The sequence below is a fragment of the Boleophthalmus pectinirostris genome, unplaced genomic scaffold (genome assembly GCF_026225935.1).
Source record: "Boleophthalmus pectinirostris isolate CB_2022bp ecotype Guang Dong unplaced genomic scaffold, ASM2622593v1 HiC_scaffold_5, whole genome shotgun sequence".
NCBI lineage: Eukaryota > Metazoa > Chordata > Actinopteri > Gobiiformes > Gobiidae > Boleophthalmus > Boleophthalmus pectinirostris.
Genome location: NW_026571404.1, coordinates 17,605,474 through 17,629,357, shown reverse-complemented (window position 1 = coordinate 17,629,357; position 23,884 = coordinate 17,605,474). Strand labels below are relative to the sequence as shown.

At 41.0% G+C, this 23,884-nt stretch overlaps 2 protein-coding genes across 3 annotated transcripts in view; one reads left to right on the top strand and one right to left on the bottom strand.

Annotated features, from left to right (window-relative positions):
- Window positions 1-23,884, bottom strand: part of macrod2 (mono-ADP ribosylhydrolase 2) — a 676,928-nt gene that overhangs the window by 605,057 nt on the left and 47,987 nt on the right. The window lies entirely within an intron of this gene.
- On the top strand, window positions 4,934-7,979 carry flrt3 (fibronectin leucine rich transmembrane 3). The gene is made up of 2 exons (XM_020921399.2): window positions 4,934-5,005; window positions 5,746-7,979. Exon 2 carries the CDS (start codon window positions 5,788-5,790, stop codon window positions 7,723-7,725), a length of 1,938 nt encoding a protein of 645 aa, XP_020777058.1. The 5' UTR covers window positions 4,934-5,005; window positions 5,746-5,787; the 3' UTR covers window positions 7,726-7,979.

Here is a 23,884-nt window from a genome sequence, read left to right as displayed (position 1 = left end):
ACAAGCCCACATTTGTATTGAGTTCTATCTGGCAGCGCATCTATGTCCTTGTACACCGTGTATGTTTGAGGGGGACCCCAGTAAACAGAGCACTGCAGCAGCAACAAATAACTTCAAATAGCTCCAGTGCGTTGACAAAGCTCACTTTTGGATGTGAATTCAAGTCTCCGCTGCGTGGATTGGATTATATTTTATGCCACTTAAAAAGGATACCTGTTACTTTTTTACGCTTTTTGGTTGATTATTATAGAGGTAAGTGTGTTTGTTAGAACTGCCAATTTGGAAATACGCGCTTCTCGTCTTTTTTGGATCTATCGTTCAGAGCAAAGGAATTTATCAGAATCGACTGGTGTGTATGTGTTGTATGTAGGCTAATTAGTTGCCCTCTTTTTCCCTTTTAATTCCTGGTCCAGACAGATAATATTGGGAGGCTGTCAGGACGTATGGACCACCTTCTGACACACTGTGAGGCGTTTTAGGACTTTATTCTAAGAGCCAAGTCTGTGCTCTTTTCCTTTGCGCACGGAGCCGTTCCCCATAGATCTGCAGGCAAGAGCCAGTCTCACGATTATTTGAGCATATCCTCAGTTTGTGTCGGCCGTGTGCCTCGATGTTATACGCATGTCCAACACTAAAAAGATAACGCTCCCTGGTAACAAACTATATGTTCCTAAATCCGCACCCAGAGCGTCAAATTCAGCTTTTCACATTAAAACGCGCGCACATAACATTTACACATTCGCTCCCTGTTGGCAAAATAAAGCCAGCAAATGCGTAAACTTGATAGGATTAGGGGACAGAGGGTCTCCGGTCTGTGCGTAACAGACTCCCCAGCGTGTGCATCTGAACATCGCAGCGCACATCCCGCAGAGCTGGACATGGAGGGGCAGCTGCACAGTCAGGCTCTGCGGCATCAGCTCGCTCAAGTTCCCACCGCTTTAATATTTTACCAAAAAGTCTATACATTGAAGTCCCCCCCAAATGATCCTGGCACAGAGCGATAGCCTGTCCCACTGGGCCACTGTTACTTACAAATACAGGCATTTCCCATAAATGCGTAAAGTATATTTGGTTTTTCTATGCGCGCCAACTCCTTCATTAGTGGTAGCATAGCGGATTAATGCACAATTGTACAACGGCGTACAGAGCAGCTCACGCAAGAAATGAACGCAAGAGCAGTGCAGAAAGATGAAACCCTGTGTGCATAAGATAGACCATTCCCACTTTAATGTCAGTACGCGCTGATAAATCGAGTTAGCCTGGAGGAGAAAAGTCTACGCATTAATCCCATTAAAGCATCGCTATAAAGCAATAAAGTAAATGCTACTTTGCTTGTTTATCTTATTGGCAAGGGCAGGGCACGGGCCGTTTTAATCCCATTTAACATAACCTTATGTCTCACTGTGACTAGAAGGTCGGCAGGCTTTACACGTTAAAGCATATTGGCCACAGACGCATCCAGTGAAAAGCCTGATTTAAATAGTGATTCAAAGTAGTGATGGCCTTTATTGTTAGGGCTTGTTAGACATGGCAGACATGAAAACACATCCAATTGTCCTCCATGATAGCTGCCTCAGGGCACAGTCGTCAATCTGGAGCTTTCACTGTGAATTTCACACCAACACCTTTTGTAGTCATTTTAAAGTTGTTTTAGCAATGTATTCTAGTTTGTATAAGGTAACAGTAATAGCCTAACATACTAAAAACATACCCACTATGTATCACATTTTACTATACCTAACAGCTCAAAAGCATAGCCTCCAGTATCCATTTTCAGTAGTTGTAAAGGTGTGAATCCAGAGCATAAGCAGTGCCAATCAAAGCAACATGACTCAGGAAAATCGTGCCAAAAGGACTGCTTAACAAATCCCCCCTCAGATGAGATCCAGGCTTTTGCACGTAACAAATCAGAATCCAGTGTTTTGGAGCTGCTTGTCACACGCAGGCACACAGCATTTCATCTTGCAGTGCCTACCACCCCCATGTGGGCAAAAACCATTGCAGCTGCTCGGGAGCTCTCCTTTCAGTGCCGCGTATACAAAGGAGCACCCCAGTCTGTCCCAGGCCTCAGCCCGACCCTCTCCCTAATGGGCCCGCTAAAACTATCATCTGTTCAGTCCACGGATGGACAGCACCAGGAGGGCACATACCAAATCTGAGAAGCTATGGGTTAGATTTGGCCCGTTTTGAGTGGTCTTGTTTCCCTGTGGATCCAAATGAATGTCCTTTTGTGTCTTGGCATCACAGCAGGCCACTGTCTGCTGCTTTGACATACAACTCACTAACACTGTATGTTAATTAGCAGATGAGAAAGTCCAGCTAAAGACAAAAACAAATGAGAAACAGTGACACAGAATTATGAAGGATTAAACTAGCACTTTTCATACCCAAACTGAATGCACTTTACAGTTATATGTATTTAATCGTGTTATTTCAGATTCCATTTGCCTTAATGTTCCCTTGCAAAAACATTAAGACAAACCTGGGAAAATGTCACCTAAATGTCAGAGCTAAAATACTAAATTGTGTCTAATGAATAATCATTTTAAAGCTACATTACGAATTAGGGTGAATAATCAACAGGAGATACAAACAACATTGATTTCCCAGTGGGGATCTGCGGTGGTTCAAAAATTAATTTCAAGCCTTATGAATAATTCACAACTCAGTCATTACTACTTCTGTGCCTCTTTCCCCTTAAATGCAACTCTTACAATGTGAAGTCTACATGTTACAGAGCTAAAATCATTATATCTACATGTTTTGACAGACAAACAGATGTTCAGGTTAATCCTTAGCCATTTCTGCCCAGTATTTCCAGAATGCAAAATAGTCCAGGCTCTGTTATGGAAGGCTAGTGTTCATTTATGCATGTTCTGCTCACAATACCTTCCATTGTCCAGCTTTGTCAGTGAAAGGTAACTAGCTGTACACACACACCATTTAGCGAGATGCTCGATTTAACTTGGCTAGTAAAAAGTAAATGAAGCAGAAGGAACTCGGGCTGCTGGGAAACATCCAGCCAGGCAGAGCAGCACATTGGCAAGACTCAGAATACTGCCAATAACTGGAATCTGTTCATTCCAATGGGCTACAATTACAATTGTTATTTGAAATGTCCAGTGAAAAAAAATATTGGCTACTTTAGCTTCTTAGCATCTGCACCACGGTGGTTGGCTACGTTTGCTTGGCTTGCTGTACACAATGGGGAAGGGGCCATACTTGTGTAATCTGATGATCGTGGAAAGGAAACAAAGCAGCCATGCATTCAAAAACTTACTGTGGCACCTATCATGTTTTTGGGCTTTTTCTTACAAAAACTCGTACTTCTTCCTAACTTTCCCTTCTGAAATACTAAAAATGAAATATTTAAAGCACTCAGAAATATCTAGAGGTAGAAGAACTTTATCGAATGAGGTGAAAAGGGCTATTTAAAATTTGAAGTAGCTAGTCTAAGTGCTGCATTAAAAGTTCATTCAGCAGGCAGAGCATATCCCTCCATCTTTGCTGCCATTTTACGCCAGTCTATTTTTCAAACCGTGAGCTCCTCTCCTCAGAGGTCACAGCTGGTGCCTTTTGCTCGTCTCTAATCTACTCCTAATATAATACAGGACTAAAGGCGGTGTTTAGTTTGAAGGAAAAGAATGGGTGTGTTAGTATTAGCTGGCATCTCAGCAGTTGTAATTGAGTTACAAGGCTCTCAATTTCCTAATCTTCTCCTTGTCGTGTGTTACAACTACAATATGGGAGCACCTTGTTTCTAATTTACCTCTGCATGTTATATACCACGTACAGCCTCACAGTAGTTTCTATAGTCGGTAACATGTAAGCCACTGAGCTATTGTGTTGAAGGAAGCACAATATTTTCTCATGGCTGAGGAAATTCTATTTCTGACCCAAACTCCTTTCAAAGAATGGGTGGGGGGGGGGTTAAAGGTTAGGGTGGGGCGTAAAGAGGGTTTTGCGGGAGAAAACTGAGAAAAATGAGAAATTCAGCTTCAAAGAAAATACATAAATGTGACTATAGGTATGGTGTTAACTTTTAATTGCAAAAATATATTGAATAAATTGAACCAGGAACTGCCTCCACCCTTGTCTATTGTGTTTGCTTTTAAATGCATAGTTATATCGTCTGAATCACTAAGAAATAAATGTGTTGTTTGGAGTAACAGTGTAAAAGGTCAATCTGAACAATAATCATTTAGACGAAAGGTTAGGTTTCCCACAGAGACATTATCTGAGCAAAAATAACATTTAGCCTGCAAGCAAACATGGGCCATTTGAACTTGTTATGTTACAGTGATTTTGATCCACCTGAACATGTTTTAAATATACTTCTAATCTGTTTATGCAGGTATAAAAAAAAGTCCAAGATGAGCCCCACTGCAAATCTATGAGGAGAGTCGGGGTTGTGAGCGATAAGCACGCTGCCTCGTAGAGAAGGAGAGCCGTACTTATCTGCTCGAGTGGGGAACGGGACCACAGCTCTGGATTAATGTGTATACATCCAGGAAGAAGGGAGGATTCTGGGATACCTGGAGTACACAAGCGATCACGCCTGGATTGAGACTTGGGGATTGGCATGGCTCAGTGCAGCTTTGTGTTACCTCATCATGCCTACCGGGCCTGATTACAAAGAGGAGTTTGTACAAGCCTGGTCCACGCACGGATCCGTTTCCAACATCTCTGAAAATCTCATTCGCAGTTATGGCTTGTAAAACTTTTTTGTAAAACCGTTTTGGATTTTTTAATATACCTGTGGGTGCATGCTTTGTGGCAGCAAGCGGATGCTTTTTCTTTGGGGCTTATCTGCCATGGTAAAGCCACTGAAAGAATGAGCCTCTGACAACAAGAAAGAGGTCATCGTCCAAACAGGGATCAGCTCAGCAAACACTGAGCAGGTCAGGATATCACTGAAGCGCCTGACTAACTTCTCCAACGCAAAGGGCAAGGCCAAATCAAGGAGCCTTTGACAAGAAAGGAATTACAACTCTGTGTAAAGCAGGTATGATAAATGCTAGCTTTCTATTGTGCTCACTCATGTGCAGAGGGAGAGGTTATGACAGGAATGCACAACTTTATGACTATGGTTTTAGGAAAGCACCCACTAAAACACAGAAGTAAACACACACACACACACACACTCCTCTTCTTTATAACTAGAAATTATAGGTTGAGTTTGAGATAACATTTTCAATTAAAACTTACATTGTTCTAAAATGGCTAGAGTGAGTCACTGTGTAGTGCACTGTGAATGGTGAGAGACAGGTAATGATCTAACAGGACTGTGTCGGTTCCACTGCTGCCGTTCTGAAACAATGCCTGACTTTATCCAGAGACTTGTGGTCTGTAGCGATGAAAGGAAGCCTTGAGATTGAGAATCATGTAAAACCAGAGAAGGTTATTGCATCTCACAAATCAAGGCTGTAGATCAGTTTAGCACAAAGATATATCAGAACACTACCACCTCACACAACTGCTTTTGTTTGAGTGTTAATGTTTAAACTTCAGTGCAGGCAAACATTCTGCCAGTTCTGAAGTCATCTGTCATACAATCTAATTTATTGATCAAATATATTTTCTTTAATTGTGTTTAATAGACAGACATTTGATTTTCTTGGCAGTTATTTAATCTATAGCAAGTGCTACAGGCAGTATTTCAAATATGCAGCAATTATGAGAACAGGATTTTGGCTCCACTTTAAAGGCGTGTGCATTAAATGTACCCTTGTGTCTTCTCCCCAGGGGCTCCTGAGTGATTGGCCTGTCAAGAAGCACAGGTTCAAGATGGTGCGTCAGTGTGAGGCTTTTGTGTTGTTCCTCATCAGGGTGGGGCTGCTGCTAGGCCTAGCTAACCCCCTGGTAACCTCTGCCTCGTGTCCCTCTGTGTGCCGCTGTGACGGGACCTTCATCTACTGTAATGACCGCGGCCTGACGTCCATCCCCTCTGGCCTACCCCAGGACGCAACAGTGCTTTTTCTGCAAAACAACCGAATTAAGAGTTCAGGCATTCCCACCGATCTGCGCAGGCTGTCCAACGTGGAAAAGATCTATCTTTACTGCAACAATCTGGACGAATTCCCCACTAACCTACCTCTGGGGGTCAAGGAGCTCCACCTACAGGAGAACAACATTCGCATGATTACCCATGCCTCCTTAGCCCAGATCCCCTACATTGAGGAACTGCACTTGGATGATAACTCCGTATCAGCCGTCAGTATTGAGGAGGGGGCCTTTAGGGACAGCAATCACCTCCGTCTGTTGTTCCTCTCCAGAAACCACCTGAGCACCATCCCCTCTGGTCTTCCCATGAGTATCGAGGAGCTGCGCTTTGACGACAACCGTATCTCCTCCATTTCAGAGCAGCTGCAGGACCTCATCAACCTGAAGAGACTGGTACTGGACGGAAACCTTCTCAACAACCGTGGGATTCAGGAGTTTGCTTTTGTCAACCTGATCAACCTGACAGAGCTCTCCATAGTAAGAAACTCTCTCACAGCGCCTCCTGCCAACTTACCGGGCACCAGTCTGGAGAAGCTGCAGCTACAGGATAATCACATCAAAAGTGTCCCTCCTGGAGCCTTTGCCTTCCTCCGGCAGCTGTATCGCCTGGATCTGTCTGGAAACAACCTGAGCAGCCTCCCACAGGGAGTTTTTGAAGATCTGGACAATCTGACCCAGCTCCTGCTTAGAAACAACCCCTGGCAGTGCACCTGCAAAATGAAGTGGGTGCGTGATTGGCTCCGATCCCTGCCATCCAAGGTGAATGTACGAGGCCTCATGTGCAATGGACCAGATAAAGTAAAGGGCATGGCCATCAAAGACCTTACCACAGACATGTTTGAATGCTCAGATTCAGAATTACTGTCAACATTTGAAACAAGTACTGTCTCAAATACTGTGAGGCCGTCACAGCCTCACAGACCCGCTTTTGTGACGAGGCGGCCCGAAAGAAAAGACTTTGGAAGGAACTATCACAGTACGACGACCACAGGCAGAAAGATTATCACCATCAGTGTTAAGTCCAGCACTGCTGATACCATTCACATATTATGGAAGCTGTCGCAGCCTGTGACTGCACTCCGGCTCAGCTGGCTCAAGCAGGGACACAGCCCGTCTTTTGGCTCCATCACAGAGACCATTGTGCAGGGTGAGAGGACCGAATACCTGCTCACTGGGCTGGAGCCAGAGTCTTCCTATAGGATATGCATGGTTCCCATGGAGACCAGTAACAGTTACCTGTCAGACGAGACCCCTGTTTGCATAGAGACAGAGACCGGATATCACAAGTCCTACAACCCCACGACCACTTTAAACAGGGAGCAGGAGAAGGAGCCTTACAAAAATTCCAGTCTGCCTTTGGCTGCTATTATTGGGGGAGCCGTAGCTCTTTTGGCAATAATTATGTTGGCTTTGGTGTGCTGGTATGTCCACAGGAACGGTTCACTTTTCTCAAGAAACTGCACTTACAACAAAGGCCGCAGGAGAAAGGACGACTACGCAGAGGCCGGTACCAAGAAGGACAATTCCATTCTAGAAATACGAGAGACTTCTTTTCAGATGATTCCTATTAGCCACTTACCGGTGTCTAAGGAGGAGTTTATGATACACACAATATTCCCACCAAACGGCCTGAGTTTATACAAAAGCCCACACAGTGAGAACAGTATTAACAGAAGCTACAGAGACAGTGGAATACCAGATTCAGATCATTCCCATTCATGATATTTAAACATGGACACTGCTCATGCGTGGAGAGACTTTTACACAACACTGGATATATAAAACTAGAAATGTACATTTGCCATATAATTTATATTTAAGGACAATTTATGACGAATGAGAAGGCTCCTGTTTCAGGCCAACAGTGGGTGTTGTAACTAACTGCAATTCTATATTTTAGGAATTTGTAGTCATTTGTACTGTACTTACTTTGTTTAAGGATAAACCAACTTAAAGAAAACTCTGTGTTCTACTGAGATATGACTTGTCAACTGTGAAAGTGGGTTTTCATTGCTGTGGTGAACAATCAGACTCTAGAAAACCTTGTAGTATAAGCACAGGTCATTCTTTTAAGTTTTTGGCTGTCTAAAAACAAAAAAGCAAAAAATTAGCTAAACTAAGGCACAGCTGATTGAATTCATTTAGGCATGCTGCCCTCTTAGAGCGATCAGCCATAGCTGTCTCTATGTACTTCTGGGCTTGATTCACCTGGGATGTAGTACAAACACTAAAGATGAGGTGCCATGCTTTATTTCTCTGCTTTCTTCAAAGTGTGGATTATCTGTTGGCAAAGAAATGCAGCTGAGTGACCCCAGAGGGCCCCTGTGTTTCTGTAGGACTGCAGGCCACAGCACAGGACACATTTAAGCACACAACCTTAACCAGAAGACTGTCACAGACCCTCCACACAATTTATACAAGCCAACAATGGCTCACTGACAATGGCGGCATTCTTTAGTACCATGTACCATACGTCATTGTAGTCAGTGGCCAAAAGAACAGACACACTGGCGTATTTTAGACTTACCACAGTGTCAGCAACTTCTTGGTATGAGTATTATTTTGTATTGTTTTCCAATTGAACACATTATGTTGCCACAATTTGAAGTTAACTGTTATTTACAATTGAAAACCAAAGTGCATTGTATGCCCTTTGGCCAGTCTTGTATGTGCCTTGATCCAATGCTTATTGTATTTAGCTTTTTAATAAAACAGTGACTTTTTTCATACACACTTGAATATGAAAATATTGGTCATCTTACAAAATAAAAAAGTGTATACAACTTTTGACTTGATTTGGATTTACATATATAGAGATATTACAGATCACACACTGCTAACAATGCTAATAAATCAAAAAACAGGTAGTTTATTTGAAACAGTAATAGATTGATAGTTTGATATTTAATTTATGTCTATGTTCTTGTTATATTGGCTACATCTTTACCAGCAGCTGGACATTGTTTGTGAAAGTTAGTTTGGTGCTCAGTGCGGCCCTAGTGCAACATCTGCTCAAGGCTGCAGTTGTTCTTTCATGTCGTGAAACCACATGTGACTTATCCAATCGGCCGAGAGAGAGGGAAACACAGCAGAGGAGAATTAAGGCTTTGGTGAGATTGGACTCTAGGGTTTGATAAACCTACCATGGAGCAGGGCAGCAGAAAACTAATGACGGCCGGCCATATGGAAGGTGGCACAAGCTCACCCTGCTGGGGATGCCTGTCCCGATAGAGGACACACTCTGTGCCAGCTCCAGGCATGCTAATGACACAGGAGCAGCTCACCCATGCATGGGACCAGAAAATGTGGGCAAAAAGTGAAAGAGGCCAGTGCACTTTTCATCAAATGCAAAGACTTGTACTCTAAAAAACATGATATTGCTATTTTTACAACTATTGACTAAACTCTAAAGTGCTTTTGCTTTGTGTCACTGAAACATTTCATTTAGACCCCATTCACACACCACAGCCTCCTCAGCAGCCAAAGCTTTAATTACAGTAAGAGGAGATGCTAAAAGCTCTACACTTTAAGTATACACTAACCTTGCCCGAGAGACTAAAAATACTGCATGTTCTTTTTTTGAAGTTAGTAAAAAAGGTCAAGCAATAGTAACCATTTCCTTTGAATTTTCTTCTACTACTCTCAGTTGACTAACTTGAAACAAATGAATGTATCATATAGAACTAAAAAAACATAAATTGAAACAGCAATGTGTTCAAGACCAGAAACACAAAAAGACTTGAGCATTAAGCATAATTTATTTTGATGGGTTCGTGGTATGTGAAAAACGTTTCTGTCTTCAGTGAGAATAAAAAGGCCATTCTCCTCTCTGATAAATTACCCTGTAGCTAAATGATTAAAGGCGACTGCTATTGTTTCAACTTTACTAAATCATTCAAGAGCTTTTGTCTTTGGTCCAAATCCAGGTATGAGGCAAAATTGATGAACCTACTTCTGCTGACCTGCTGAATGACCCCAATAGTGCCTTGTGACCCTTAACCTCGTAGCCCCCATTTAAACTGCCCCTTGCTTGCACCCATGTTTTCACTTTGACCAGACAAACCTTACCTCTGCACAAGATGGCACATGCGTTTGTCTTTAAACCGACAAACAAAGACTAATTATATTCCCCATTATGTAACCTGTAGATTAGACTAATGGGCCAGATGCAGTGTCTGTCCCGGGTTGCTGTTAGGTCCATTGTAACTCCCTGGTCACATTTGCATTCCTATAGACACTAATATCAAACCACCCCTGGATGACCCCGGCCCTGGCAGCAGTTTGTCCTGCTTGTTTTCTGTCAGCACCATTAGTGGGATCAGAAAAGGAGCGCGACTGTATGAGTGATTTGGGGTCGAGGGGTCAGGTCAGAATGGGTGCTAGGTTCTCAAAAGGTGAAAAATGATGCATATTTGAATCAGCAATGCAAACTACTCCACTGGGGTTTGATACGAACACTAGCTATTAGTTTTGTTTTAATGGTGTCATGCCTTAACTAGACAAATATTTGCAAAATTTTTGTTACTAATGATGAGAAAATGTGCAAATGTGACTTTACTGAGATTATTTTGAGAGTAGGCAAAATTATACATTCAAATCCATTATTCTAACGTTATTTATTCCCTTTTACATCTTCATAAATAAATGGACTATATAGGCATTGTCATACATTAAGTGTTTTTTTTTTTTTTTTTGTTAAAATTTTGTACATGAAGAGAAAAATGTTGAAATGTTTATAAGAATTTACATCGTAGTGACTTTGTAGGGATTATCCGAAGTTTATGTCAACAACGTTCAAACTTTAATCGTATCCATTTTAATATCTTCATAAATACGCAGACTACACAACTGCCTAAAGACAAACATCCAAAATAACTTCTGCAAACTTCGCTTTGAATAACAGCGATGACCTTTCAAAGCTGTACAACGCAAATTTAAATGTTCCCAATCCCATCTCACATTACTTGTTAGTCACGAGGCACGGTCTTAAAAAGCAGCCTTATTGATTGCTTTGTTTAACTACACAACGCACAATAAATGTCGGACTTTTGTTCCAAATTGTGCTTCATCAGTGCTGTGGTATAGCAGTAAAAGGCTGTATTGAAAATGAGCGGGTGGCTGGTGGTGCCTCTTGTACAGCACACAGCTTGCACATCAAACAACATCATGATTTACTGGGCTATAAATGCCAAAACTGCTCTGTGGTCACAAGTTAAGCAGGAAGTGCAAGCCTCCCACTAAGATAGGACTTCTGCCAATGTGTTTTGTGTCAACTGGGAGACACATGGAACAGTTATTACATTTTCAATTGGCCCCAAAATTATAAATGTCCCAGCTGAATCCAGTTAAAGTATATTTTGACTTGGATAATGCATCAGTTTTGTTAATGACCTGACAAAGTGGCAAATGACATTGTGCAATCATGTAGAATTTGAGGATATTATGGAAAAGGAAGTGAAACAGAAATGAATATCAAAATAGATTTTGACACGGACAAAAAAGGCTTGATGCTCAGTATTAATTTTAGTACCACGCAATGTTTGGATAATAATTTAAAACAAGATGATATAGTTTCCTTTATATTACTATTTTGTATCATACACATTCTGATATGAATGAATATGAAGTATAAAGTATTTTAGAAAGGTCAAACGTATTGCCTTATTTATTTACATTTTTCCAGTATTCATAGAAAATTTAGTTTCAGTATACTAATACAATACTTATTTGACACTGATTATGATCTGTTTATCTATACATATATATAAAATTACATGACCGCTCACCTTTCTATGATTCTCTCTACAAATTTAGATCTGGACTCTGGTCTTTTTAGTTTAAACACAGAGCAAAAGAGAATCAACAGAGATGAATCATTTGTTTAACCTCTTGTGTTTTGTATTCTGTTTAGGGCTGGAGTAAACAATTTTATAACCCTTTTTTGTCCAAACATGTGAATGCCAAACCGTGTGAGTGTCATCATGCTACAACTCCCCTTTGTCTTCACATGTCCAGTGCTGTATGTTTATTAGTGCATGTAAACAAATACAAATTGTTCACGCCTCAAATGAGACACAGTAAGACAAAGGAGCTGACTGATAAGCCTTAACAAAATGCCCTGAAGCCATCTCTCCTCTGCCCAACAGTCATCCCAAGACTGTCATGTGTCTCTGTCGCCCCGGTCACAAGCGCAGTGTGTTTTGGGCTGTGGAGGGGAGTATGTCAATGTGAGGGATGTCTTTCTGCAGGGAGGGGGGAGAATGGGGAAAGGAGGAGTGAGATTGGAGGGAGATGGGGGGAGGAGGGGGTTGTTCTTGCTCCTCAATCTCCGTCCAGGCCTACCCCCCGTCCTCCTGTCCAGGACCCTCTCTCCATCTCGTCACATTACTCGCTGACCTGAAACACTGGGGCCAAAGAAATTCAACCAGCTACTCAGTCTTCTTAATGAATCCAATTTTTTGCCTGAGAGCACAGAGAGCGTGCACGTACATCCATCGCAACGCAAAATTATCGGACATTAATACGAATTAACACGAGCCGCGCTAACATCAGAAATGTACCGCACCGCAATGACAATGCATTTCAATGACGACCTATTCCACACCTCTCGATGTGGTCAATAAGCTCTTTAAGCTTCAGTCAAAACAAAAGCAGAAGGGCTGTTTGGTGTCAGTGCAACAATGAATTATACACAATATGTCATGAAAATATCCATATAATTGACTCAGCACTGACAGCCATTAATTCCAGTGCTCCATTAAGTGGTTCAAATGATATTGTAAGAGGCCATACATCTCCTCTTGCCCTTTTATGGGATCAGCACCAGAACTTAATCGACCCTCTGCCCTATCTGTCCATAAAGTCTGATGCAAAGCAATAGTGTTAGAAGTGGTCCAAACTTGTGTAGTATACTCCCAGTAGCATTGAGCACTGCAGTGAAGACCAAAGCTCCTCTTCGATCCGTTTTCTTTTCTCATTTATGTTAAGCCAGCTTTAAATGTCAGTACAGTTTTTGCATGCCAATGTGGGTCTGTCTGCAGCTCATTATTTTCAGATGTTGACAGCCTAATCGCATGCAAGTTTAGCCCACTTTGCTAACCTAATGCTCGCTACGGCCAAGTAATACTGAACAGAGCCAAAGTCTGTTACCGCAGTATTGGTGCGTAGCTGCCTGATTTATTTTTGCCTTGACCTGGCATAATCCCATAATTTATTATGACAGGAAATGTTATGAACAGGAATAATCCATGACAACAATAAAAATAAGTCAATTGAACTCTGAGATGTGTTTAAAGTGTAGGTGATTTAATGTGGAGGAGTAGGCAGGCCAGATCTGATAGTAGCCTTTGACAGACTGACCTTGGGGCTAGCTCAGCCCAGAGTCTAGTCCATCAAGCTCCTCACTCACTCCGACAGCAGCCTCTGTGGCCTTAGTCAGGCCCTGCCCCTGCTCACGGGAAGCAGTGTTTTGGGATTTGTCCAAGTTGTGCAGAATTCAGTGGTGTCAGCACCTTTTAGGACTGTAAATACAACATGTCACCATTCATCACAGCAGCAGGAGGAGAGAGCAGACATTTCAAGGCCTAATTATTTTGCCTACTTCCAGCATCTTGACACGGGATCACTGCGGCACAGTAAAAGGGGGGAGCATCCCTGACCCAGCACAGAGCTAGAAGCTAGCACCGCCAAAATGATTATTAACATTTCATGTGGCCTGGCACAGTTTGAGACGCAGTCAGACAACTCTTTGAGAGAGAATTGGAAAAAATACAGCAATGGAGGGTTCAAACACGAGAGCGCAGTTAGCGGCCTATCTCTCGCTTTCAGGAATGTGCAAAAGTGACAGCAGTGTCATCCTGAAGTGACAGAGCTCTGCAGAGGGTTCAGAGACTCCCTCCCACGGCACTATCAGAACACAAACAGTCAAACTCAGGCAAAGTTGGGAGAGGAAAGTTAGGGGAGTAGACTCCGATGGGCAGGCCTTGCTGCTGGAGTAATTAAAATCTGCTGTCACGATGGTGCGCTGTGACACGCAGCCACACGATTACGCCGATCGCTGTGTGAGAGAATCTGCTCCCAACTCATTTCCTCTGTGCTGAGAGGGGGCAAAACTGAGCCGTCTGCTGCGCAAAATAACAAGAACAAGAGAATCATTTTTCATTTGGATGAATTTAGGGAACAAGAAAGAGTAAGGGACAGAAGGGGTTAGCAGAAATATGAGGAGGAGTTCTTTTATTTTCAGATAAAACATTTCAAACACGGGAGGAAGCCTGTGGTGGTGTGTGAGTGTTGGGAGGGTCAGAGGATATAAGCCACTGTAATCCTGAGGCTGCCACTGTTTAAAATCTGCTACAGTCGCTGTGAGTCTCCAAAGACAGTACTCCACACGCAGCTTAAAACAACATCTGCCAACTATCAAACTTCCAACTTCTTTCTTAGAATACTCTGCTATCCTGGTTTGACCGGTGCTTGGGTTAGTCTGCACACAAGCCAGGAGAGGGTAGCAACACTTGTGACAGCCGACGCAATGTACTCCGTTTCTGGGTCAGTTTTTAGGTCAATTCAATACAAAATCTTGAGACTGACTGACAATAACATTTCTTTAAATCCCAGCTTTGCTACCACAAACTAGGCTAGAAATATAAATACATTCAAGGACCTCTGTGTGTTAAATGAACAAATAAAATACGCTTGACTTGCCTTGACAGCGGATGGTAACAAGATTTACTGAATGTTCTTCAGATTTTGTGTCTTACAAAATTGTCCTCTTTCTCTTTAGCAGTGTTTCTTTCACAAGCCTTTATGGGAATAGACAAAAATACACTGGCCTGTTTCCAGCTATATGATAGCTCACTAAAGGAATATACTCTTTAAAAGGTGCACAATGCAATTTTATGGTGAGGGGTGAATACCTGCTTGTTTCCATGGTAATACTGTTATGGCTGAAAAGCTCCACAGTATCATACTGATCATGCATGCGTTCTTTTTTTTTCTTTGTCTAGAAAAAATTGTATTAAAAACATGCAAAAATGTTTAAACTGTGAGTACGTAGATTTGAACAAGAAAAAAACGAAAATGAAAGTTATTTATTTAAGTGTCACATGCGGACGGTTTTATAATTATTATAAATGGACTCCAGATGATATTGTAGTGACCTAGTGTTTGTTGTTTCAAGCAGAGTATTCAATTAGAAGATGTAATCAGTGATTTATTGAAAGTTAGCTTTTTTGTGATGGTTTTGGCTATGGAGAGACAAGCTTGGGTGTTTGATGATGTGCATGCATTCAATAACAAGTACCACCATAAAACCACCTTGAAAAACATGCATACATACTGTGACTGGGCTCGCCTCTCCATATATCTGCAGCTTGACCTGTTGTTGTGTTCATGGAGATAAATCATTTTAAAGCAATACTGTGGAACACTCCAGGCAAAGCGTTATCATCTCCATGGAGACAAGACAAGAAAAACAAACATAAAAACCCTGGTCCAGCCAAGTCACAGTTTACAAAATCAAAACATCAAAATAACTTTCATCTTCTCAGTATATTTTGGAATCTATATATGCCAATATATAAAGCTCCCAACAGTTCAAAGTGTGGAAACAGTGAGACATGCTGTAACTAGTTGAGAGTGTTAAAGGTTGCACCCCAGCCACAGATGTCATTAACAAGCCTTCTTAAAAGGTGAGACGAAGCTGAAAACAGGATACAGTGGATGAGGAAGTCAGCAATGGGGCTTATTATTTCACACTTCAGCCTTTCTGTTGAAAGATCTGACAACATGACGATACTGCGGCAATTGCATACATACAATATCTCTCAAAGTACAAAAGCAATCACACTTGCTAAATGAAAATCAGGGATGTGGGCACAGATTGGGAGGCAGAGATGGAAATTTAATAAAACCAAAAGCGCAAAATGGCTCGTAATTATTCACCCCTATTAATCTGCAGACAATTCATTTAAACAAAAACTTTGGCAGAAGAGGGAAATTTCGACTTTTGGAAAAACACTGCTGGGAAAGCTGGCAGGCCCATTCTTCATTTTCTAATTATGCGAGATTATTATTAGCCAGAACCACAGCTGATGAAGGAGACATTGATGGAGGTGCTGTGCTAATGAAATCAGATGTCAGAAAGGCATGCTGCGTAACCATCCTCCTCCTTTCAAAGAGCAGCCAAAAGTGTGAAAACAGGCGGCCAAGATACTGCAGATATGTTACTGTAATATAAAGTAGTACTATATCCATCCATACTGCACAATAATATCTACTAATGTAACAAAGTTTTTCATCTAACAAAGCCGTATGGTACAATGATTGTCCTCCAGTTGTCAATACCCAATTTGTGATTTCTCGATTTAGTCTTGGCCAACAATAAAAAACACATCACACACACACACAAAAAAAAATCCAACTTGCCAGTATAAAATTACCAAATTTAGTTGTTGAAGGGTTGAGTCCATCCTATTAATCTGTGTTTTAAATGGTTACCTTTTCAGTCATTGTATACCAGTTTGGGGTTATAGTTCTGTTTTAATGTTTTAATTGTTCATGATTAATTTTGAGAATGAATTTTGTAGTTTTGTCTGTAAATGAAACAAACTGAATTAATGTGTATGTGGACAAGCAAATATCAACACGATCATCCATTATCTCAAGATTTCTTATCACAGGTTTTTGATGTTATCGCCGTAGCCTAAAAACATAAAACAGTGACACCATTTGTATTTTGTATCCTGATTTTGAGGCTGATATAGGTGTACATCTGGTCTTGACATATTAGCGCGTAGCCAAATGTTCCCGCTTGGTGATAATGTGACAAGGCTGATGTCTTTTGTGTAGCGTCACCACAGTCGTCAATGGCACCACGAGTCCAGGTCATTAATCATCCGTCCCCCTGTATGCCTGACAGAGCCTAGTCCACACAGAGGGGGTTTAGCCCTCGAACACGGACTCCTGCCCCATCCGGCCCCTATAGATTACAATGAAAACTTCCCACACATGCATAGTTACTAGGTCACCAATCAAATTATGTTGATAGCTGCAGATTCGGCCCAGAACAACAGAATTCATTTAGTATCCCGTCGGCACCATTGTCCTAGTGCCAGCTCATCTCTGGGGGTGCAGGATAAATCAGTAACCGCCCTTTTTTTCACCGCAATTTATTTGACTCAGTTCAAATGAATGGCATGCCCTGCGAGAGAGGCATGAATTATAAAAACAACAATGCAAGGGGACAGTTTGGAAGATCTGACCAACATAGATGTCCAGGAAGATCTATGAAAATGCAAATTGCCCAAAACTACTATGGCCATCTGGCTCACACGGACAAATTCACTTACCATAAATAACGTCCCACATTATAAATATAGCTAATTTATAAGTGGTGAGGCATAAAAGGAGGATGCCTAAGTGAAATGTGTCCATCCATCAACATCACAGCGGAGATCATTTGGACCAAAATCCCGAAGGCAGTTTCAACATAACAATCTGGCTCTATATCTCAAACAGGACATCCGATTGTGCAATACCAACATGTCATTCAAGCATTTCCCTTAACCCCAGTGGGATGTACTGGCTTAGCGGCAGCATTTTAATTAATCCCCAGATGACAGACAGGTTATGTGTCTGTGGGCAGGGGCGCGGGGTTGATGGGACAGGGGGAAAATGACAGAGAGGTTAAAAGCAGAGCCACCCCAAAGGCAGGATAGGGGCGAGAGGCAGGTGCACTTGGGACAGGTGCAGTCTCTGGGGTCCCTGCCAACTCCCTGGCCTTCTGCTGCCCCAAAAACACACATAATCGTTGGAAAGGACAGGAGCGTGTGGCCTCGGATGACACTGGACAATATGAGAGTTCAACACGCACCATATTACCTATAACCTTTGACTGATTTATATGTTTGTATGCTTCGTTTGCGGGCCCGAACTGCTCCCGCTGGTGATTGTCCTAAATTGCCGGCTCATTTCCCAGACTCCTGTCCCTAGGTGTGGTTAATTTGAGCAGTTTTAATGCAAATTTGACAGAGCGGAGAAGATGTATTATTGCCATTGGTCGGTTTGCTTTGGGAAATTCGTCATTCCTACAACCATTTAAGCTAACATTATACATTCCAGTGTGATTTGAATACAAAGGTGGTCAACATCTAAAGAAATCCTTGAGAAATGCAAATACCTTGGAGAATGATTAATTGAAAGCTTTATTGTGGCAGCTATTGTTTCATGCCCTAAAGTATGCCAAAATGGGTGAGTGCACAAGTCCCACTGAACCTCCGTGAGGCTAAGCAGCTCTGTACTTAATCATGTCCAGACTCAGACTTAACACTGAAGGTGAACAGTCTGACCAAGTTACACTGAGAAAAATACATTCGGGAGTCGAAATAAAATCAATTAGGCTCTATATCGCGCCATTTTCAAACCTATGTTATAATGTTGTTTCCTCAGCACAAACAGGTCTGGAGTTGTGCTTTTTTTCATGTTTTGTTGACATGTTTAACACAAAAACCCTGCATATTCAAGCTGAGATATTCTTTTAAACAGCCTCTTACCTTGTGATGTCATGTGGTAATACAGGAAGTGCTCCACTGTGTTTTTAAACTCAACACTAGAATCATTTGGATTATTTTAGACTTGGAATCACTCATCTCTACTGAACAAAAGGTAAAAGTTAACTTGAAAATTACAGCTTCATGACATCACAAAGTGGTACAGAGCACTCTGAGCTTTGGAAACGGACAGCCTAATAATAAAGGGCTACTCAAACATGAGTGAATGAAAGAAAACACAACTCCAGGTATGTTTTTGTTGAGATAACTGCATTATTAATGCTCACATGAGTCACTTTTGAGTAATATAGGAAAAATAAAGAAAATATGTTTCTGTGGCAAAGAGCTCAATCTTGTGAACAGCTATAATACAATCTGGGAGATGGAAACTAAGCTATCTGTTAATTCTACAATCTTAAAAATAGAATTATGTCTACTAAGACTAATATCCACAGTCTGCTATTGTCATTACCCTAATACAGAACAGTTCAGAGTCAAATGAACTGTGTAAAATGCCTCCAGGCCAACAATGTGTCTCCTCTCTGACCAACATAAAAGCACACAGGGCCATCTGCCACAACTAGTCATTATTTCATTCAAAAATCCTGCTTTGTAAGGAGGGAATCTCTCATTTTTGTCATGACAAGATGGCAAAGACCACAAGGCTATAATAACAAAAGCAGACTTACTTTAAGTTTAAAATTAAAATTGTAGCAAAGTTTCAAATTGGTCCACTGTCATAAAATTAAATGCTTTGTGGTCCATTTTATGAAGCATTTGTTGGAAACGGCAATAAACACAAATGCAAAGTCATTCGATGTTCAGCTTTGTTTTGATCCTTACTAATCTATATATTCTTTTAAATTTTGCAAGGGCTTATAATAGTGACTGGTCAATGTTTTATTTATGTAAATCACACTCTATTGATTTTATTGCCCATAGAGACGAGACCTTAGTTATTTGTAATCTTGTGATACAACTGTATAATTCAAAATGCTATTCAAACTCTTAAAATTAAAAATCAATCCTGCTATATTCCACAACAATCGTAACCACATTCACCATCAATCAATCAATTTGCAATTTTCTTCTTTCTATTTTTAGCTAAAACAAGGGAGCAGGGAGAATTTCCACAAGAATAACAGTGAGGTACAAAAGTTACAAATGGAACTGCACTGAACTGAATCCAACCATCAGCATTTGACTGTGCGAGCAACAAAATGTCAGGTAGGTTCTGTGGAGTCATTAATAGTGATGAGCGGTAGGGTAGATGAGTTTTATCACAATATAAAAGAGAAAAATAGTGATAATGATAATTGATGATATTCCCATATGCTGCTTAAAATGTGTAATTACTTGTTTGGAGGTATTTATAGCCAAGTTCTGTTTATTTCTTTATCTCTTTCTTTTGTAGAACCTTCACAGCAGTGTTTAAGTCGCTCTGAGCTTTTGCTGTAGCAATTAGCCGCAATCTCTGCCTGGCTCCCTTCACAACTGAGGGGAAAACCAGTTGCAGTCCACGCGCAATTACGATCACAATATCATCAAACTACCCCATCCTCCCCATATATATGTCAGTTTATCACTAGCAATATAATACGCCTCAGCCCTAATGAACGGATCTCCAGTGATACTTTTCAGGGACCCAAACTTAACTAATGACTAATGTGGTTGGTCTACAATATATTTCGTCATTTTATTTAATTTACCATAGTGAAGTGATATTTCTTTCTCCAGAAACACTAAAGCAATCATTCTTAACCAAACTAAAGGTTAAATGCTAATGTAATGAGCAGTGCAAGAATTAGATTACCCTTTCAGGAAATGGCCAGTCTCAACCACAGTTTCAAAATGCTGACAAGTATAGTGGTACTAATGGCATGGCAGGCCATAATAGTCTAATTGTAAATATACATTACAGTTGGGGCTAGTGGTGAAACTCACTCATTCGACATAGTACCGAAGTGACAAACTGCCAAGTGCTTAGTAGTCAATACTGTAGTAACGTCAAAGTCAGGCATACTGTAAATGTAGCCCTAAGGTCAAAATAAGACCTCTGTGTGTTGTCTGGATCCAATTATAAAGCAATTTTATCTACCATGCACCAGGAAGTAACACCGGTGCGCTCTACAGTGCCTTTAAGTACTTGCTCAAATGGATATTTAGTTTCAACGCTAGCTTTGGATTCTGGGACAACCCTTACTAGTGCTCCTTTACTTTGAGGGCATGTTCGCTCACTATAGTTTCCAAATACTGGCGTCTTGCCCCATGCCACACTTGCACACACTCTGACTTTTGAGCTTAGAGACTTCTGAGGTTTCACTTGCATCTTGGCCCACCTTCTCATCAACCCCTTTTCGACCCAAAATAGAGTCCATAATTCATCCCAGCCAATCCAGCAAGAATGTAAATAAAGAACAAAAAGTGGCTTGTTCTTCTCATATTGAAGGGGCCTCTTTGAGAATTGCTTAAAACTGATCCTGGTTCAACCTCGGACATTTCTCTCCACTTTCCAAAGCAGCAGCAGCAGATACAGGGCAGAGAGCCACAGTCCAAATCACTGAACAGGCCTTATCTTGCATTGGCAGACAGCGGGTCTCCCATAGTCTGTCTGGGCTGGAGCTACGGTGGCCTGGCAGTTCCCGCTCATCTGCATAGCCATCTCTTTAGCCTCAATTCAATTTAAAATAATTGACTTTTTTTAATCTTTCGTTTCGTCCTTCTACCATGTAATGTACCTTGTGGAGCTGCCGGCCGAGGCAAATGTCAATTAAAAAGACATCCAATAATAAACGCAGTGACCAAGTAATGTTAATTAATAGGAGGGGTTTATGGTGCATGGTACAGGTCCCCAGCATAGCTCTGAGCGCTTAAGCATTCAACTGTGCAGCGTCACAGTCATTTTGGACACAGAGTAATGAAGTTTGTCGTGGCAGTGAATCTGACTGTGAAATGGACTCATCAGGTAAATTATCCAGGAGAGAAAACACTTCAGTAAAGTCTCAAGCAAACTAGCACTGTGATTTTAGGTACAAAAGAAAATGGAACTAAATAGCATCATTTTGAAGACAGATAATTTGGATCCATAACGTTTAGCAATTAACTGCATAGCTTGTTGCGATATTATGAAAAACAGTAATTAAAACCAACACTAAATCATGGCTAATTTAGATCTTCATGAGGAAAATCCTAAATAAAAGCACTTTTTATAATGTTAACAAAATAATAATAGTGTATTTCTGTCTAATTGAGAACCTCGGTGTTATTATGATGTATTTAGCTTGCTACAATATCAGTTATAGCGTAAAAATTAGAGGTGGTCATCTGGACATTATCTGAAGCTTTTTGCATAGACGCATGAAGGATTACACTGACTCATTTACCAATACTGTGATGACAGGAAGTTTGTGATATATTACATCCTTAATTGCGTTGGTACTTAGCTGACGTGTTAAATAAGAAAACAGATCAATCATGGATGTGAATAAGTACAAAGTGGTTGGCAGATGCTACGGTGAGTTTAAATGAAAACCCATGAGACAAAGGTGAGAGGATCAGGACCCAGGACCAGATAAGAACCTCCTGGTAACAGTCTTTAACCCTCAAAAGCAGAGCGCTGTCTGCTTTCTTCTCTCGTTCATTCACATACTTCATTACCAGGCTCCTTTCATACACTAATTCCCGTTTCAAATTCACTCTTTGTTAATTAGAGGTAGGTTTAAATTCACAAAGAGCTCCCATTGTGTTTACTTTTCCAAATTATTGCCCCCATGTAAATGAATTAGCGGCAAGCACACTGTCCGCGGTAGACACTTCTAAAGAGAATCGGCCAGTAATTGAGTGTGGATCCAAACACATTTGTGCTTTTCAAACCAGGCTGCCTCGGGTTTGTCTTCTGTTGGTGTTCCTAATTAACTCTGGTTTCTGCAGGGATTTAAAATAGGCCACTGACGAGACGCGCAACAGGGAGCAAGAACAGCTACACGGCCAGTCGTAGAAAATCCTGCATTGTTTTGAAGACCTACAATCCAACAGGTTGTTTTCAGGTTAAGAGAAATTTGGTTATTTCTTGGGTGGTGGTTGGTTTAGAAAGTTGGTTTGTTCCACAAGACAAATAAAATGTCTAATACTAATGTTTCAACAACTCAACAAAAATATTAATCTGCATACCAACTTAGTAAAATACAGACCAACTTTGCCAACCAATAGCTAGACATTTTGTAAGAAAAAAATGCAAAAAGAAAATGAATTAATGTTGCTTTGGTGCTTCCTCAAGTGGACAATTACAGAGAAAGGTGTCGTGAATGAGTGGCTGCACTCTCAACAGCAAGGTTCTGGTTTCGATTCCCTAGATGGGAAATTTCTCTCCGGGCATCAAACTAAAATGTGCACCACAGGTAAAACCTCAGGTAGTCCTGTCCAACTGGCATCCATTGCTGACTTGCCCCAGTGACATGAAGGATGGGTCAAATGCAGATGAAGTGTAACCTTGATTGACTTTGTTTGAATTGATATTGCAAGCTAAGTCATTCCAAAACTTAAGATTAAAGTGCATACAAGTCAGCTATAAGATACACCCACTCATTAGAAGAATATAATTAATCAGAAGGGAATTCATCATTATTTGGGTGGGGCCAGACAGTACTCCTCTTTCCTGCACTCTCTCTGTAGCACCGCCTGCTCCATCAAATTAACATATGGTAATGCAATCACACTACTTCACTCTGCCCCATACACTCCCAGAGCTGACTTCTCAGTTCTGCTGACTTTAAGGACACATTTTAAGGAGTTTGTCTGGATAATATATAGCAGCTTCTTTTTTGCAATGTCTGTAGTTTATACAAACTAACATTTACTTTAAAAATATAGTGTCCTAAGGGTCTCAAATACAGGGTCCCATTCAAACTTGTTTTGTCCCTATGCACAATTATTGTACATTATTAAAAACAAAATAACCTGAAGTCAATACAAAGATAGTCTATACTGATTTTGATAATAATGACTTATTTCAGTACTTCAAATTCCATTCATTTCTGAGAAGCCTAGCACAGAGCTGAAAAGAACTGAACAACTAAAATTTTCTCCAAATTGGCAGATTGTCAGATAGGGTCATATCACAGTTTGATATTATACCTGGATATCTCCTAGCCTTATAAAGTATAAAATATGAAACTCTACATGAAAGTGCTACACAGAGCTGCTTCTGAAATCACATCAAAAAGAAGTGAGAAGATCAGCTGTCCCTGTCAAACTCGGAGGAGGAAATTACCATATTAAACACTTTGCTCCATTCAACGGTCTAATGAGTCAGTCTCATTGTCACTCCACAGACCGGG